The sequence below is a fragment of the Erythrolamprus reginae genome, chromosome Z (genome assembly GCF_031021105.1).
Source record: "Erythrolamprus reginae isolate rEryReg1 chromosome Z, rEryReg1.hap1, whole genome shotgun sequence".
NCBI classification, from domain to species: domain Eukaryota; kingdom Metazoa; phylum Chordata; class Lepidosauria; order Squamata; family Dipsadidae; genus Erythrolamprus; species Erythrolamprus reginae.
The window spans coordinates 30889205-30905430 of NC_091963.1; the positions used below are offsets into that span (position 1 = coordinate 30889205).

Here is a 16226-nt window from a genome sequence, read left to right on the forward strand (position 1 = left end):
TTCAAATCTTTCCTGTGTCTTGTTGCTATTGCAATCAGAAAATCCAGAAGAAAATATAATTGATGGTTCTTAGTTTCTTAATGACATAAACCAGTGTTACCATCATAACGATATTTTTACCACTGAATATAATTTACAAACAAAACAATATGTAATAAAGCAAGCAGCAAATGGTGCAAAGTAATTTGATTTTTCTGTTGAACAGTGTATATTTTTATAGCAAGCCATGTATGGTTTTACAATGAATATTTTATTTTAGGGGAAGTGCTTAAATGCAAATTTAAACTCTGACCCTATCCAAACTTAATTTCAGTAAAAAGGAGATAAATAGTCCAATGTATGAAAATCTTTAATTTTTTAAAAATGTATTTAACACATAAATAATTTTAATAACACATATCTTGACTTGATAATAGAAATATTTTATGACAATAAAGTTTAAGCAACATAACTCAATGCTAATATATTTTTTCTTATAGATGTTCGTAGAAGAACAATCTACGAATATCACAAAGTGGAGCTTCAGATGTCAAAGGTCACCAATCTGTCAGCTGTTGAGATGATTCCTCTGCCCAGTAAGTTATATTTAACAAGCAGTTAAAATACTCAGTTTTTAAAGGCTGTGTTTAAAACATGCCACTTTTCTGTTATAGCATTTCTAATGCATAAAAAGGGAGATATTTTTACATTTTGGCCAATAGAGTATTATTTATACCTATTGATATTTCAAGCCAGCATAGTAACATAGTGGTGGATATGATGTGCTAATGTCATTTTCATACTTCCACTTTGTCTCAATAAATCCCATGTTTTTAACAAAATATCAGGTTGTAGGTTCGAATCTTTGTGTAGATTTATTGTTACGACATGCATCTATTTCTTATCTAGTCATTTCTTGGTCATTTATGTGTTTTTTTCTTCCATGTGTGTGTTTGTATGTATACATTTGCTTGAAAATTTAGTAGGTTCACACTTTTTGATACAGTCTAAAATATTTCTGTTGACTAAGCCACATTAAGCTGATTTGCATATTATATTAATCAATGGGTAACATACCACTATGAATAGGTTCAGAAAACATGCTAAGTAAAATCTAAATATAAGGCATTGTAGTATGTAAATCCAATTATAATTTAATATTTTAAGTAATAGCATATATGTTGATTTTTGTTTGTGTACCTTTTTTTTGTGAAGTAGCACTCTCATGATACATTACCTTTGCTGACTATAGGAATATGAACATTAAGTACACCAGGTTGGAAGCAGCCATAATATACCTTTCTAGAGATCTTACTTTGCCTGATTTTGTTTGGAGGTGACATGGAATAATTAATATATCCCTGGTCTTAAATTAGATACGCAAAATTTCATAATACAAACACTATGATACTGTAGATCAGTGTTTTTCAACCAGTGTGCCACGGCACACTAGTGTGCCATAAGACATGGTCAAGTGTGCCACGAAGCTCAGAGAGAGAGAGAAAGCAAGAGAGAAAGCAAGTAAGAGAGAGAGAGAAAGCAAGCAAGAGAGAGAAAGAGCGAGAGAGAGAAAGAAAACAAGAGAAAGAAAGCAAGAGAGAGAGAAAGAGAGGGAGTGAAGGATAGAGAGAGAAAGAAATAGAGGGAGGGAGGGAGAGAGAAAGAGAGCAAAAAAGAGAGGAAGGAAGGAAGAGAAAGAAAGGGATGGAGAGAGAAAGAAGGAAGGGAGAGAAAGAGGGAGGGAGAGAGAAAGAGAGCGAAAGGAAGAGAGAGAGAGAGAATTTTTTTGTCCAAACTTTTTTTAGCCCCCACCCTCCCCCCGCTCAATGTGCCCCAGTGTTTCGTAAATGTAAAAAATGTGCCGCGGCTCAAAAAAGGTTGAAAATCACTGCTGTAGATCTTACTTTTTAATCTTGGATAAACACGTGTTCTTGTCTCACACAGTAAGCTATATCTACATGATTGGGCCTCCTCTTAAACACCTAGTCCACTGACTTTCCTAGATATTTTTATTCATTTGATTCTTCTCAGCAGCTATGTTCATAGGGATGGAAAGGAGGCAAACTCCAGAAAGATCTCTCGAAATTGAGCGAGTGGGCAACAAAGTGGCAAATGCATTTTAACCTAAACAAGTGCAATGTTATGCATAGTGGGGCAAAGAACCCCAATTATATCTATCAACTGATAGGGACCAAGCTTTTTGAGACAACCCAAGAAAGGAATCTTGGGGTTTTGATGTCAACCCAGTGCGCAGCAGCAGTAAAAAAAGCAAATTCCATGCTTGCCATAATTAGGAAGGGAATCGAAAATAGGTCGACAAGTGTTGTATTGCCTCTGTACAAATCGATGGTGAGACCACACTTGGAGTTCTGTGTACGGTTCTGGTCACCGCACCTCAAGAAGGATATATAATGGAACTGAAAAAGGTGCAAAAAAGGACAACAAGAATGATCAAGGGAATGGAGCACCTCCTTTGTGAAACCAGGTTGCAATGCCTTGGTCTCTTCAGCCTTGAAAGACGGCATTTAAGAGGTGACTTGATCGAAGTTTATAAAATCATGCATGGGATAGAAAAAGTGGATAGAGATAAATTATTTTCTCTATCACACAATACTAGGACAAGGGAGTACTCTCTAAAGCTCATATGTAAGAAAGTGAAGGCAAATAAAGGGAAATATTTCTTCACCCAGAGGGTTGTTGCGGAGAGGGGCGGCATATAAATCCAATAAATCTAATCTTTATGAAATTCACTTCCGGAAGAGATCATGATAGCTGTCATCCTGGATAGCTTCAAGACAGGATTAAACAGATTCAAAGATGCCAAGTGTATCGGTGGTTATTGAAACGGATATCCAAGTGCTGCCTCTATGTTGGTTGAAGCAGGCAGGATTCTCCACTGCATCTGGAAGGAGAGTCCAACATGGGTATTACTCCAATCTTATTGGTAGAGACTGAGTTAAATATTAACATATTAATTGAGCACCGCCCCCTCTGCTCTTCCCATGAGCCAGTTTTAAAAACTCAGTCTAAGAGTAGAGACATACTGAGTTTGGTCTGAGACCTTTTGATTAAATTAAATGAAAAATATAAATGAATAAAAATGTATAACCTGTTTTAACCTGTTTCTTTCTCTTTCAGACCTGAAGACAGAAGTGGAACAGGAGGAAGGGGTTCCTGCCCTCCGAGGGCAGAGCCCCCATCGGTCCTCCTCAGGGGTCTTGTATTCCCCCCGAGGGAACACCCCGCAGAGGAGCAGCCAGCCTGGGGTCCCTGACCTCCGAGGTCATACCAGGGCTGCGAGCCGAAAGTGGAGGGGAATGCCCCTCCACTGGGAGGCTCGGAGGCGGCCGGATCGCCAGGCATGGAAGCGCCTCACAGCTGATCAGCGCGGGGAACGCTGCAGCTGCCGCCGAAGCCGCCGGAATCGCCGCCGAGAGCCGCGGCCGTCGGAGCGGCTAGGAAGGCTTCTGCCCCTCTCCTGCAGCCGCGGAGGCGAAGAGCGAGAGGAGAGCGGAGTCCCAGAGGTCGGAGGACCCTGGGGACTAGCCCGGACGCCGGGAGGCGCGGGCGCCGCCATTTTGGGGCGCGCGGATGGGGCGTCGCGTCATTAGGCGCGAAGGAGCCTTTCCCCCCCCCCAGGCGGGAAAAAAGAGCGCGAAGGGGCCTAAAGCCCAGTGCGCAGGCGCGAACCCAGCAGGGTCACAGTCGCCATTTTTACATGACGCAGTGAGGCTACAGCTACCGGAGCACAAACCAAAGGCTTTTGGAGGCTAAATTAATACTGTGAGTACTATGGAAGACCGTCAGAGCAGTGATAAGCCTGACTCCCCTAGGCCACCAAAGGACAAGGCCAAGGGAAAGGGGAAGGAGAAAGCCAAGCCCTCCCATTCCCCTGCCTCTACCTCTTCCATTAAAGAGGCGGAAAAGCGCATAAAGGCGCTCGAAAAAAAGCTGGAAGCTGCATTGCACTCTTCTCCAGCAGGACTTCCTCCAGGCCAGAGACAGGGATCTGACCCAATGTCGCCCCCAGCCACCTTTGGGCCTATGGGGGCCCACCCTGGAGGGGATTGGTCCCCGGACAGACAGTTCCTGGCCATGCCTCAAGTCATGCCATCCCCCAGCACTTCCTGGGCCAGACCAGGGTCAGCGGGGCCCATGGAGGGGAGCTCCCAGGGGCCATCTGCCACCTTCACCCCCACAGCAGCTGGACTGAGATCGCAGCCGGGTGCATGGCAGAACTTGCCCCCAGATCTGCAGGACATTATAGCCAGTGCGTATTCGCAGAACAGGGCTATGGGAGCGCAGCAGTATGGCAGGCAGACTCATCAAGCAAGGGAATTGTGGTCAGCACCGCCCCCCTCGGGTTTGGGGTCCTTGTTGGAAGAGCCAATCCCATTTGAAGACAGCGAACCGGAATATGGCTTCTCAGAAGATGAGACAGCTCCAGAACAGACACCCACGGTGGGGCTGTTCAAACCCACGCTTTTTAAGACTTTGTTATATAAAGCCAAACACGTGATGAACCTTCCTGGGTCAGAGAAGGCAACAGAAGCCACTGAGACGGGCAACACCTCAACCACACTTCTACAAGAGCCTCAGCCCGAGTCTGACCACTTTCCTGCCTCGGACATTTTTATAAAAGGGATCAAGAGGCCCTGGCAGTATCCTGCAGCAGCCCAGGGCCCTACCAACCTGGAGAGGAAATTCTACACCTTCGATGAGGAGGTGGAGAAACTACTGGAATTCCCTCCGATTGACCAGCCTGTGGTAACGCTGGTCTCAAGCGCCTTAGTACCTTCAGAGACAGGCGACAGCCTGAGACCTGAAGAGAGAAAGACGGAAACGTTACTGCGCAAGACTCATCAGATGTCCGGCTGGAGCTTTCGAGCGGCTGCAGCAGCATCATTCATCAACCGGGCATCGATGTTGTGGATCCAGGAGATGCAGTCCCGCCTTGGTCCAGAGGACGGACGTCTTCGCCAGGATCTGAGTAAGCTGCGGGCGGCGACGGACTTCTCCGCAGACGCCACTTTGCATGCGGCCAAGTTTTCCACTAGGAGCATGGCCGCCACGCTGTCTTCCCGCCGCCTCCTGTGGCTACGAAACTGGCAGGCGGACCTCAAGTCGAAATGGCGGCTGGCATCCGGTCCCTTCCAAGGCTCAACCCTATTCGGAGACCTGCTAGAGAAAGTCCTCGTGGAGGACAAGGACAAGAGGAAGGTCCTCCCCAGGTCTAACCGTCGACAGGACCGTAGATCCACGCCATATTCGAGGCGTCAATCCTTTCGTTGGGATGCCTCTGCCAACTCTGGCCAGAACCAGCGCTCCTTTACTCAGGGCCAATACAACACGCAGTCCTACAGGAGCGACCGCGGTTCCTTTCAAGACAGGCCAAGGGGCTACCAACAGTCCAGAAGGCCATTTCGTGGCAACAACCAACGAGGGTTCAAGCGTAACACGAAGTGACTCAGCCACCTCACAGCCCTTAGGAGGCAGGCTCCAGGGATTCAACACCACCTGGCAAAAGACCTCCTCAGACAAATGGGCTATGGCCACCGTGACACACGGACTCAAGTTAGAGTTCGTTCAGTCACCTCCCAGTCGCTTCCTACGTTGTCCCACGATAAAGGATTCTCAAAAGAAGTTACAGTTGCGCAAAGAGATCACACACCTGTTGGACATCCAAGCCATAGAACAGGTCCCCCAGCAGGAGGAAGGCCAGGGGTTCTATTCAATGATATTCATCGTTCCCAAGGCCTCCGGGGGCTGCAGGTTGATACTAAACCTGAAACAACTGAACCTCTTCATAAGATATCGGAGGTTCAGGATGCACTCTTTACACACCATTCTGGCTTCCATACGAGCACAGGATCTTTTAACATCTATAGATCTCAAGGAAGCATACCTACACGTTCCAATACATCCGGAGCATCGCAGGTTTCTCCGTTTCTGCACAGAAGGGAGGCATTACCAATACAGGGCGATGCCATTCGGCCTTTCATCGGCCCCACGCACCTTCACCAAGCTTCTGGACGTGCTGACCGCCAGCTTACGGGCACGATCCATCAGATTGATGGCCTACCTGGACGACATTATCATATTGTCCAGGTCCCAGGCAGCGGCCAAGAGAGACCTAGCCGAGACCATTCACACACTGCAACGACACGGCTTCACCATCAATGTGGAAAAGAGCCAACTTACACCCACCACCAGTTTGTTACACCTTGGTGCGGTTATAGACACTCAGGCGGGCACGGTAGCACTATCGGCAGAACGGCAGACCAACATGCGACGCTTAGTGTCCAGCATCCAACGGGGACCAGTTCCCTTATCTCTCCTGTCAAAAGTACTGGGTACCATGGTGTCAGCCATTGGCATCGTGCCTTGGGCCAGATATCACATAAGGACACTACAATGGTTCCTCCTTCCGGCTCAGAGAACCAAGGTGAGCCATTCCCACAGGCTAGTGCACCTACCTCAGCAGGTCAGGGATTCCTTACGATGGTGGACATCTACCGCCATAGCCGTCGGATCCCCTTTCCAAAGGCGGAACCAGGTTATCCTGACTACAGATGCCAGCCTTACAGGATGGGGCGCCCACATCGGGACCCAGATGGCGCAAGGCCTGTGGAGGGCGGAGGATCTATCGCCCGTCAACATAAACTTCTTAGAACTAAGAGCAGTGTTCCTAGCTCTACAGACTTTTACACCTTTGGTCCAGGGAAGGCACGTGTTGGTGCTCACGGACAATGTCGCGACCAGGGCCCACCTGAATCACCAAGGGGGCACACGGTCGCACCGCCTCATGGAAGAGACGGACAATCTCTTCAAGTGGGCCGAAAGTCATCTGCAGTCCCTGGAGGCAGAACACATTGCGGGAGTCAGCAACACACAGGCGGATTGGCTAAGCCGGTCTACCCTAGATCCGTCGGAATGGATGCTAGAGCCGAGCATTTTTCAACGGATAGTCACCAAGTTTGGGACTCCGTCAATAGACCTGTTTGCAAGTTCTCGGAATGCTCAACTGCCGAGATTCTACACACGGTTTCCAGAGCCCGGAGCGGAGAGGATCAATGCCCTGCTAACACCTTGGCCACCGGGATTGCTGTACGCATTTCCACCAACGAACCTGATCCAGAGAGTGGTGGACAAGATCCTGAGAGAGGAAGCAGAGGTGCTGCTGATAGCTCCTCACTGGCCCCGTCGACCGTGGTTCTCCGACCTGGTGGCACTGTCGGTGTCACCCCCATGGAGGATTCCGGACCGGATGATATCACTGAGCCAGGGGAGCCTGCAACATCCAGATCCCCAGTGGCTTCAACTAACCGTCTGGCACTTGAACGGCTCAGACTACGACAATTGAAACTACCGGACAAGGTTATTGACACTATGCAGGCCGCAAGGCGCCCTTCAACGTCTCGAATTTACCAAACGACATGGGCAGCCTTTTGCGGATTTTGTGGAAAGCAACAAGTAAATCCTAGGACGGCGTCGGTGATAACTGTGCTTGAATTTTTGCAAGCGGGCCTTGAGCGTGGGCTAGCACCTAATACGCTGAAACGACATGTGGCGGCCCTTTCCACCATGATACAAGTGGAGGAGGTGAGGTCCTTAGCTTACCACCCTTGGGTGAAGGATTTTCTGCGGGGAGCGTCGAACCAGCATGCCCCGCCGGTTCGGAGATTCCCATCATGGGACCTCACAATAGTACTTAGGGCCTTGACTAAGCCACCGTTTGAACCTTTGAGATCCATATCACTACGATTATTGTCTATTAAAACGGCATTTCTAGTTGCCATTACGTCGGCAAGAAGAGTGTCGGAAATATCGGCCTTGTCAGTAAGGCCGGACCTCTGCATTTTCCACCCGGACAGAGTGGTACTGAGATTGGATCCTTCCTTTATACCAAAGGTAAATTCAGAATTTCATAGGAAGCAGGAACTGATCCTTCCTGATTTTTGCACCCACGGTAACCATCCATCCGAGTTAAGATGGCACAAGATAGACGTACGCCGTGTGGTCAAGATTTATGTGAGGCGGACAGAATCCTTTCGGAGAACAGAGAGGCTGTTCGTCGCGTTCTCACCAGGGAAGAAGGGACTTGGAATTTCATCCACATCAATTAGCCGTTGGATCAGAGACTGTATCGCGGAGGCATACAGAGCTCGAGGGCTACCTGTACCAGAAGGAGTGACAGCTCACTCTACAAGGAGCGCGGCCACTTCGGCAGCCTGGGTTACGCAGGCATCCATAGATGACATCTGCAGGGCCGCGACGTGGGCAGCTCCATCAACCTTCATACGGCATTACAAGTTGGACTCCTTTGCAGCTGCTGAAGCGGCTTTTGGGAGACATGTGTTACAACGAGTTTGTGTTTCCCCAACGTCCCTGACAAGACCTTCTCCCTCCCATGGGCCGTAAATCTCTGGCATATCCCATGTTGGACTCTCCTTCCAGATGCAGTGGAGAAGAACCGTTGTACCTACCTGAACGGTCTTCTCAATGCACTGGAAGGAGAGTCCAAACCCACCCAGTATGTTAAGGGTGCAGGGACGTCGGAGTGGGCAGTTGGTCAGTTGTTGATTGTTATAATAAATCTGGTTATCCTCTTATATGGTCTTCGTTTTTAAAACTGGCTCATGGGAAGAGCAGAGGGGGCGGTGCTCAATTAATATGTTAATATTTAACTCAGTCTCTACCAATAAGATTGGAGTAATACCCATGTTGGACTCTCCTTCCAGTGCATTGAGAAGACCGTTCAGGTAGGTACAACGGTTCTTCCCTTGGGTGCCATTTGTTGGGGGTCAAGAGAAAGGGAGAGTTTTGCCTTCTCTTTCTGCTCAAAAATTCATGTACAATTGATGTGCCACTGTGTGACACAGAATGCTGGACATGATGGGCTTTGGCCTGATTCAGCATGGCTCTTCTTATGTTCTTATGTAAACAGTGATAAAATCAATGTCACAATGCAAGACTTGCTTCTTTTGTACATGTGTTATGACAGTATATACACAACCAAATGGGTCATGGCTAACTGTATGATATTGTTTTCATCATTTTGACAAAAGCAGCAGGAGTTTGCAGATACTGATCTTTCTTAGATGAGAAATAGCCATGGAATTACAGAGGAAATGTTATTCGTTTTGAGATAAACTGCAGGGCTTTGAAAGAATTATATCCATAAAAGAGAGGCAAACATAGTTCCGATGTCAGTGCCTTCAACATTATATTAGAAGCTGGTCCTCACAATTGTTAAAGTGTAATTTGTAATATATAACTGTGGATATCATCTAGTTGATCCCATCTATTTTCTTGACATTTCCACTGTCTGGTTGCTTTTTTTACAATTTTATTATAGGTTTACTTACTTGATTGATTTTCATAAGTTCTGTATTTGTTACTAGCCATCTGCTTGCCCTGCTCATGTCATTGATGTATATCTACATATGACATATTGCTATCTCAGATTTTTTACATTGATTGAAACAATGTTGTATCAAAGAACTCTGTGGAATTCGTTTGAAAAGGTATAGATACAGCTAGTAGATTCAAGTAATGTCTGTCAGAGGTTAGCCATCCACTAAGGATACTGATGTGAGAAAATATAAACAACAAAAGAAATAGACAAGATCGGGATGGAAATTGCTCCATTTGAAGAAACCAGTTTCAGCAGCTGAACTATTTTTAATCCAGTTATAGCTCTTTCACAGTTTCCTAACCTTTTTAATATGTCCATCTGTTAAAGGTAAACAGACATAAAGAAACAAATAAGAAAACTTTATAGCAGAAAGGCAGATTTAGGAGATGTACAAAACATAAAAAGGCATTACAATTACAAATTGGATCAAAACTAATTGTATAAGCTCAGTCTGTAATAGATTTATATATGTCTATAATGCAGTGCTTCTTAATTATTTTCTGTTATGCCCACCCCCCACCCCACCAGGAAGAAGTAAACTCTTCACACCCCGGCCCTAATCTTCACCGGGACAACTGTTTGCAATATTCGGCACAATTTTGCTGAAAAATCTCAAGCAACTAGGGTGTAATGTATTTAAGTGATGCCTTAATTTAGTTAGCTACTTGCTGTCTGCTGACAACATTTAGACACAGTAAATATACTGGCAGTGAAGGGCTGCAAAAATTTTTACTACCACGCTGTGGCTTATTTTGTGAGTGTGGCTTGCCAACCATGTGACCAGGTGGGAGTGGCTTGACAGTCATGTGACGAGGGTGGTTTAAAGGTCATGTGACTGGCTTAAAGGGGGCCAACGTGACATCACTCACGTTAAGGGTTTGGGTTAGGGTTAGGGTGCCTGGCCTATCTTTGCCTCAAAGAGATACAATTTCCCTATCTATTTACTATTACTGAACATACAAAATATACTATTTAATTCTAAGTACATATGCTATATGTGTACATATATATTACACTGTGTGTACATACATATCACACACAAACACAGTGAGAGAGAGAGAGAGCTCTTCTAAAATTATACACATTCAACTTCATTTACTGCAATAGGAAAAACATACCCAGAGCCCAGAAGGGGAAAAAAGAAAAAAAATTAAATGTTTTCTACCGATTCTGCTTTTCTGACTGTACCTGTAGGAGCCCATCACTGCATACCAGTCTTTCCTCATCTCCCACCATACTCACAGTGAATCCAAGTGCTACATATGCTTCATCATATTTCCTCGTCTTAGCTTTCAGGAGACTTATATTTGTCTCAATATCTCTGTCTCTCTCCTCCTTTCTTCTCATTCCTGTTAAATATATTTCCATGGTGTCTCTTAAGGGTTTGTTATCTACACTTCATATCTCCCGCTCTGTGCTGTGTGCTATTGTTCAGTGCAAAAAACCCCTACTCTCTGCAGCAAAAAAATCATGTTCCCCTGGGTCACATGCCCCCACGGCATTGCTCCACGCCCCTCAGGGGGGCCCGTCCTACTATTTGAGAAGCACTGTGATGGTGTGTTCTGGAGTTGTCAAATTATTGTCCTCCAACCATTGTTCATTTATTTTGAAGAGAATAAATTCCTGAAAAAAAATGATTATAGTATAGCTTATTAAAATGAACAGTATAAGAGTGGATCTTCTCCAGGTCCCGTCAACTAAACAATGTCGCTTGGCGGGACCCAGGGGAAGAGCCTTCTCTGTGGCAGCCCCGGCCCTCTGGAACCAACTCCCCCCAGAGATTAGAATTGCCCCCACCCTCCTTGCCTTTCGTAAGCTACTTAAAACCCACCTCTGCCTTCAGGCATGGGGGAATTGAGATCCTCTTTCCCCCTAGGCCTTTACAATTCTATGCATGGTATGTATGTATGTATGTTTGGTTTTTATATTAATGGGTTTTTAATCGTTTTTAGTATTAGATTACTATTGTACACTGTTTTATTGTTGCTGTTAGCCACCCCGAGTCTCCGGAGAGGGGCGGCATACAAATCCAATAAATAAAATAAAATGGATAAATATTTTCTTGCCTCTATGCGTATGTACATTTTATTTTTATCTTATTATATTTTTGCAGCTTGTCTTCAGTTTAACAGCTGTGAACCCTGTATCACGTCTCAGATTGGTTTCAACTGCAGCTGGTGCAATAAACTCCAAAGGTAAGAAAGCTTGCTAGCCTTAGTCTTTGGCATACAATGGCCTTGATAATGAATCGGTTTTTCCTTTCGTCCATATAATAAATGGATTCTTTAAATTGAGCTCATTTATTGCCTCAAATTCTTTTTGACCTTTTCAGTTATGGTAAAGGAAATTATAAGGTTCCTTTCTAAGATTCCCAAGAGATCTTAATTGGTAACCACATTCTTCCAGCATAATTAACACTCAGAAAAAAGGATTCTTTGCCATACTTAGAGGGAGTGCCCTGGAATTACAGTGATCCCTCTATTATCGCGAGGGTTCCGTTCCAAGACCCCTCGCGATAATCGATTTTTCGCAATGTAGGGTTTTGGAAGTAAAAACACCATCTGCGCATGCGCGCCCTTTTTTCTATGGCCGCGCATGCGTAGATGGTGGAGTTTGCGTTCCCCGCCGCCCAAGCAAAGGGGAAACCCCGATTCGGCTCCTCGCTGCTGCTGCGCTACCGAGCAGATCAGCTGCTGGGCGGCCGAAGGAACCTTCCCTGGGTCTTCCCCCTCTTGCTGGCGGGCGGGCGAGCGGCGGGCATCAGCGAGGAGCCGGGGTTTCCTCTTTGTGTGGGCGGCCGGGAAGACCCAGGTTGGGGGTTCGGGGGGGTGCTGGGAAGCCCCCCAGGCCAGCTGCGACCTTTTAAAACAGCCGCGCCGCTTCCCGGCTGACTCCCGAAGCCAAACGCGGAAGTGGTTTTTTTTTTTAATTAATATTTTTTTAAAAATCACGATATAGCGTTTCGCGAAGATCGAGATCGCGAAACTCGAGGGATCACTGTACAAGATATGGGCAAGAGGTAGGAAATATAATTGAAAAGGCAACAGGCTGTCCATTAAATCATTATCCAGCAGTGGTTATACGGGCTAAAAACAAGCTTTATTTTATTTATGTATTTATTTATTTAGTGATATTCATATGCCGCCCAACTCCAGCAGGACTCTGGATGGCTTCTATTGTAAAAAATAGTGCAAATATTGCTCTTTGTAAAAACAAAAAAAGTTAAATTATATATTGGACATATGTACGATATACTCATAGTTAAAATTAAAGAATAGCTAGAATGAAAGAGAATTACTGATTGAAAAAATGCATTCTTTTGTTTAAGAACATAAATGTGGTTAGAGATTAGGATTTCTTATCCAATTATAATTTCAACAGTCAAACACAAGCATATTCCTTTTATTTATGGAGAGGAGCATTTTAGAGGCTACTAGAGTAATAGATTTCACTTTCATTCTCTGTATGTATTGGCTTTTTTATTCCTTTTATTGTTAACTTAAGGTTTTAACTTAAGTTGCCCAATGTTTTCATCTTTTGACTTTTAATAGTTTTATGTCATTATTTATAACACTGTAAACTGCCAAGAGTTGCCTGATAGTGAGATGGGTGGCATATAAATTTAATAAGTAAATAAAGCACAAGAAAGCCAGACAAGGAATTTCGGATATAAACTAACCAAAGAGAGATGCAACTTTGAAATAATGAGGAACTTTCTGATGATGAGAGTGATCAACCAGCTTGCCTGCGAAGGTTGTGAATGCTCCAACACTTGAGACTTTCAAGGACACATTGGACTGCTGTTTGTCCAAGCTGGCATAGGGTCTCCTGGTCGAGCAGAGGGTAGGACTAGATGACCTACAAGGTTCCTTCCAACTCTAATAAATAAATTTATAACATTTATTCTGAATAGTTGGCAAAGCACAAGCATTTATTCGCCTTTTTTTGTTAAAAAAAAACCTAAGAGTCAAAACTAAACATTTGAAAAAAAGATTATTTTTAAAAAGCATCATGTAAATGCACTCTAATATGCAATTGGATCTAATACTTGTATAACAATAGAACTTGGAGATGAACTGTCAACTGAGAAACTCCACTGGGAATATTTCATTTCTATATTCAATGTGACAGACAACAAACTGGTAATAAATAAGTGCATTCAGCATAATGAAACAAATGCTTTAGCATATTTTATAGCACTCCCTTTATATATAAATCATGCTTTTCATCATCATGTCTTCATCAGTGATGTACAGCTGCTGTAGCCTAGAGGTGGAGCTCTTGCCTCACAGACAGGAGGTTGTGAGTTTGATCCTACGTAGAGGCAGATGTAGGGTCTCCGGCTTGGGCAGCAGATTGGACTAGATGACCTGCAAGATCCCTTCCAACTTTGTTATTCTGTTAATAATACAGAATTTGCTCATCATAACTTGATCTGTCCTTGAATACATCTCCAACAGTCTTATAGTGCAATAGAATAAAATAAAATAGAATGGAATGGAATAAAATAGAATAGAATTTTATTGGTCAAAATGATTGGAAACAAAAGAAATTTGTCTTGGTGCATATGCTCTCAGTGTACATAAAAGAAAATATAGGTTTGTCAGGTGTTGTGGTTCCGTCTGAGGCCCCTCGGGGAATGGCTGATCTTCTGTCGGTTTCCAGCTCAGAGGGAGAGGCTGAGGAACAGGAGGTGCAGGCAGACAAGGAGGAGGAATCCCAGGCTGAAGAAGAGGGAGGACAGCCAGAGTCCCCCCAGAGGGAGCTCTCCCCAGCAAGCAGCCTGGATTCCTTAGAGGAAAATGCACAGGCCATAATTGATCTGCGACAGAGAAGAGCTACTCAGAGAAGGGATCAATTGGCTAAGTACTTTCAGCATTAAAGAGGCAACAGCTGGGTTTGGGTGTGGTGCTCTTTGGAAAGGCTAAAAGGCAGATCCACCCTTCCTGGCTTGTGGAGTTTTATCTTTGAGAGTTTTGGGACCTGGCTGTGAACTTTGGCGTCTTGGAATCCTGGTTTGTGCCTTTGACTACTGTAACCTTGGGGTGGGTGTGCCAGCAAGAAGCTTGCTGTATTGTCTGGACATCAGGACTCTGCTGTAAAGTATTATAGCCTGTCTGTTGGGAAGAACAGGTTTTCCTCTGTGTTTATTTTTTCCAGCTATAAAGTACTTCTGGCTTTTACCAGAGTGTCTGGCTGTTTTTTCCAGTTGGTGTTGAGGTCTGGGGGAACCCAGACAGAACAGTCAAGAATCATAAGGTACAACACTTAATGATGAGAAAGAATTAACTCTGTACTTTAACTTGCAACAGAAAAGATCAGGACTGTACATATTAAATCATAACAAGCTATAATTCTATTAAATATTCATGAAAAAGTTAATATCTAATATATTAATATGGTATTCCAGAAAATTTTGAAAACTATTCCTGAACATTTAAATTTGTCTTTGGGACTTGTTATGGCAATTATGTTTCCTTGTTTAAAGTACAATTCTTAATCCAATTTTAAAATATTGTTGGGTATAATTCTTCAGAAAAAAAGATCTTATAATTACAAGTTCTAAAGTTTTAATATTTTTCATAATGTAGTTGTATGTGTTTATCAAGATCAGAACAGGTTACACAATGGATCTGTTCTCATATTACTGATGCGAGGATCTTGTCAAAGCATGAACATAAAGACAATTTATGTTCCCAGAGAGTGCCGTAAAACTTTCCAATTCAGTTATTCTCAATGTCTCATATAAAGTGCCACCAATTTGACAATGAACCTGCTACTGTTGTGTTAGGAAAAAACCTTCCATTTTTCAAAGAAGAAAATTCATGTGTTTATTGGAAAGCTGTTATTATCTTTCTCACTTCCAAAAAATGTAAAACACTTAATTAAATTTTCAGGGTTCCACATTGAGTCCAAGTTAGACTATTTCTGACTTACTCAGCATTTCCTATTAGTTTGTTTTGCCACAATGTTTATATTTTTGGCCTTCAGTATAGTATCAGGAAGAATAATTTGAGAGTCACAAAATAATTGGAATTTAAAGTGCAAAGTAATAATTCTTAGCTGCTGACTTTGTTATAGCATGAATGAATTCAATTGCCACATTGTTGTGGAAACCAGGCTGTGTTGCTGTTGATTCTTCTTTTTTTTTTATGCTGTTGTACTTATAACTTTAGAAATTAGAGTTAGAAATTCTAGTTAATGGTAAGATAACAGCAAAGGAGAGAGAAAAGGCCTTCGGCTTTTCAAAGGTTTTCCAGAAATCTAATGATACTCTGGAGAACATACAGCATATAATGAAGCTCAGAAAGAACATTTCTGCATTCAAAGGTTATGAACATGCTTAACATTCTGACTAAATGGGTCTTTTCAGTTATATTTATTTTCCCTTCAAAATTATAATTTATCATTTTTAGCAGAGATAATGGACAGGAAGAATAGTTATAGAAAGTGAAAGAAATGAAATTATAAGGACATAGCAGACCTGATTTATGTTTCCTCTTATTCCATGTTGTGAACTCTGTTGTGGCACTTTGAAAAGTTTTTCTTGGCAGTGTTAGGCTACAAGTCAATCTATAAGGTGTGCTAAATAAACTTGTGGTCTGTAGATCAGCAGCTGGTTCTCACTTTAGACACAGAAACTCAGCATTCAGTTTTGGTCTCTCCTCTCAGTCCACCCTGGTTCAAGGATTGTAACAACAATTCTTACAACTTATAATCCACGTTCAACCATTTATTTAACATTATTTAAAAATTACAACAGCACTGTAAAAAGGTGAATTATTTATGTGCCATTCTCAAAAATACAATGGCCACATCACCTTCACCG

General features: G+C 43.6%; 1 protein-coding gene across 5 annotated transcripts in view; it reads left to right on the forward strand.

The window, feature by feature from the left end:
- Positions 1-16226, forward strand: part of PLXDC2 (plexin domain containing 2) — a 365033-nt gene that overhangs the window by 297146 nt on the left and 51661 nt on the right. For all 5 annotated transcript variants that reach the window (XM_070726234.1, XM_070726236.1, XM_070726237.1 and 2 more), the window contains 2 exons: positions 480-575; positions 11511-11592. In XM_070726234.1, coding sequence (XP_070582335.1) covers positions 480-575; positions 11511-11592 — 178 coding nt within the window. The remainder of the gene's footprint in view (positions 1-479; positions 576-11510; positions 11593-16226) is intronic.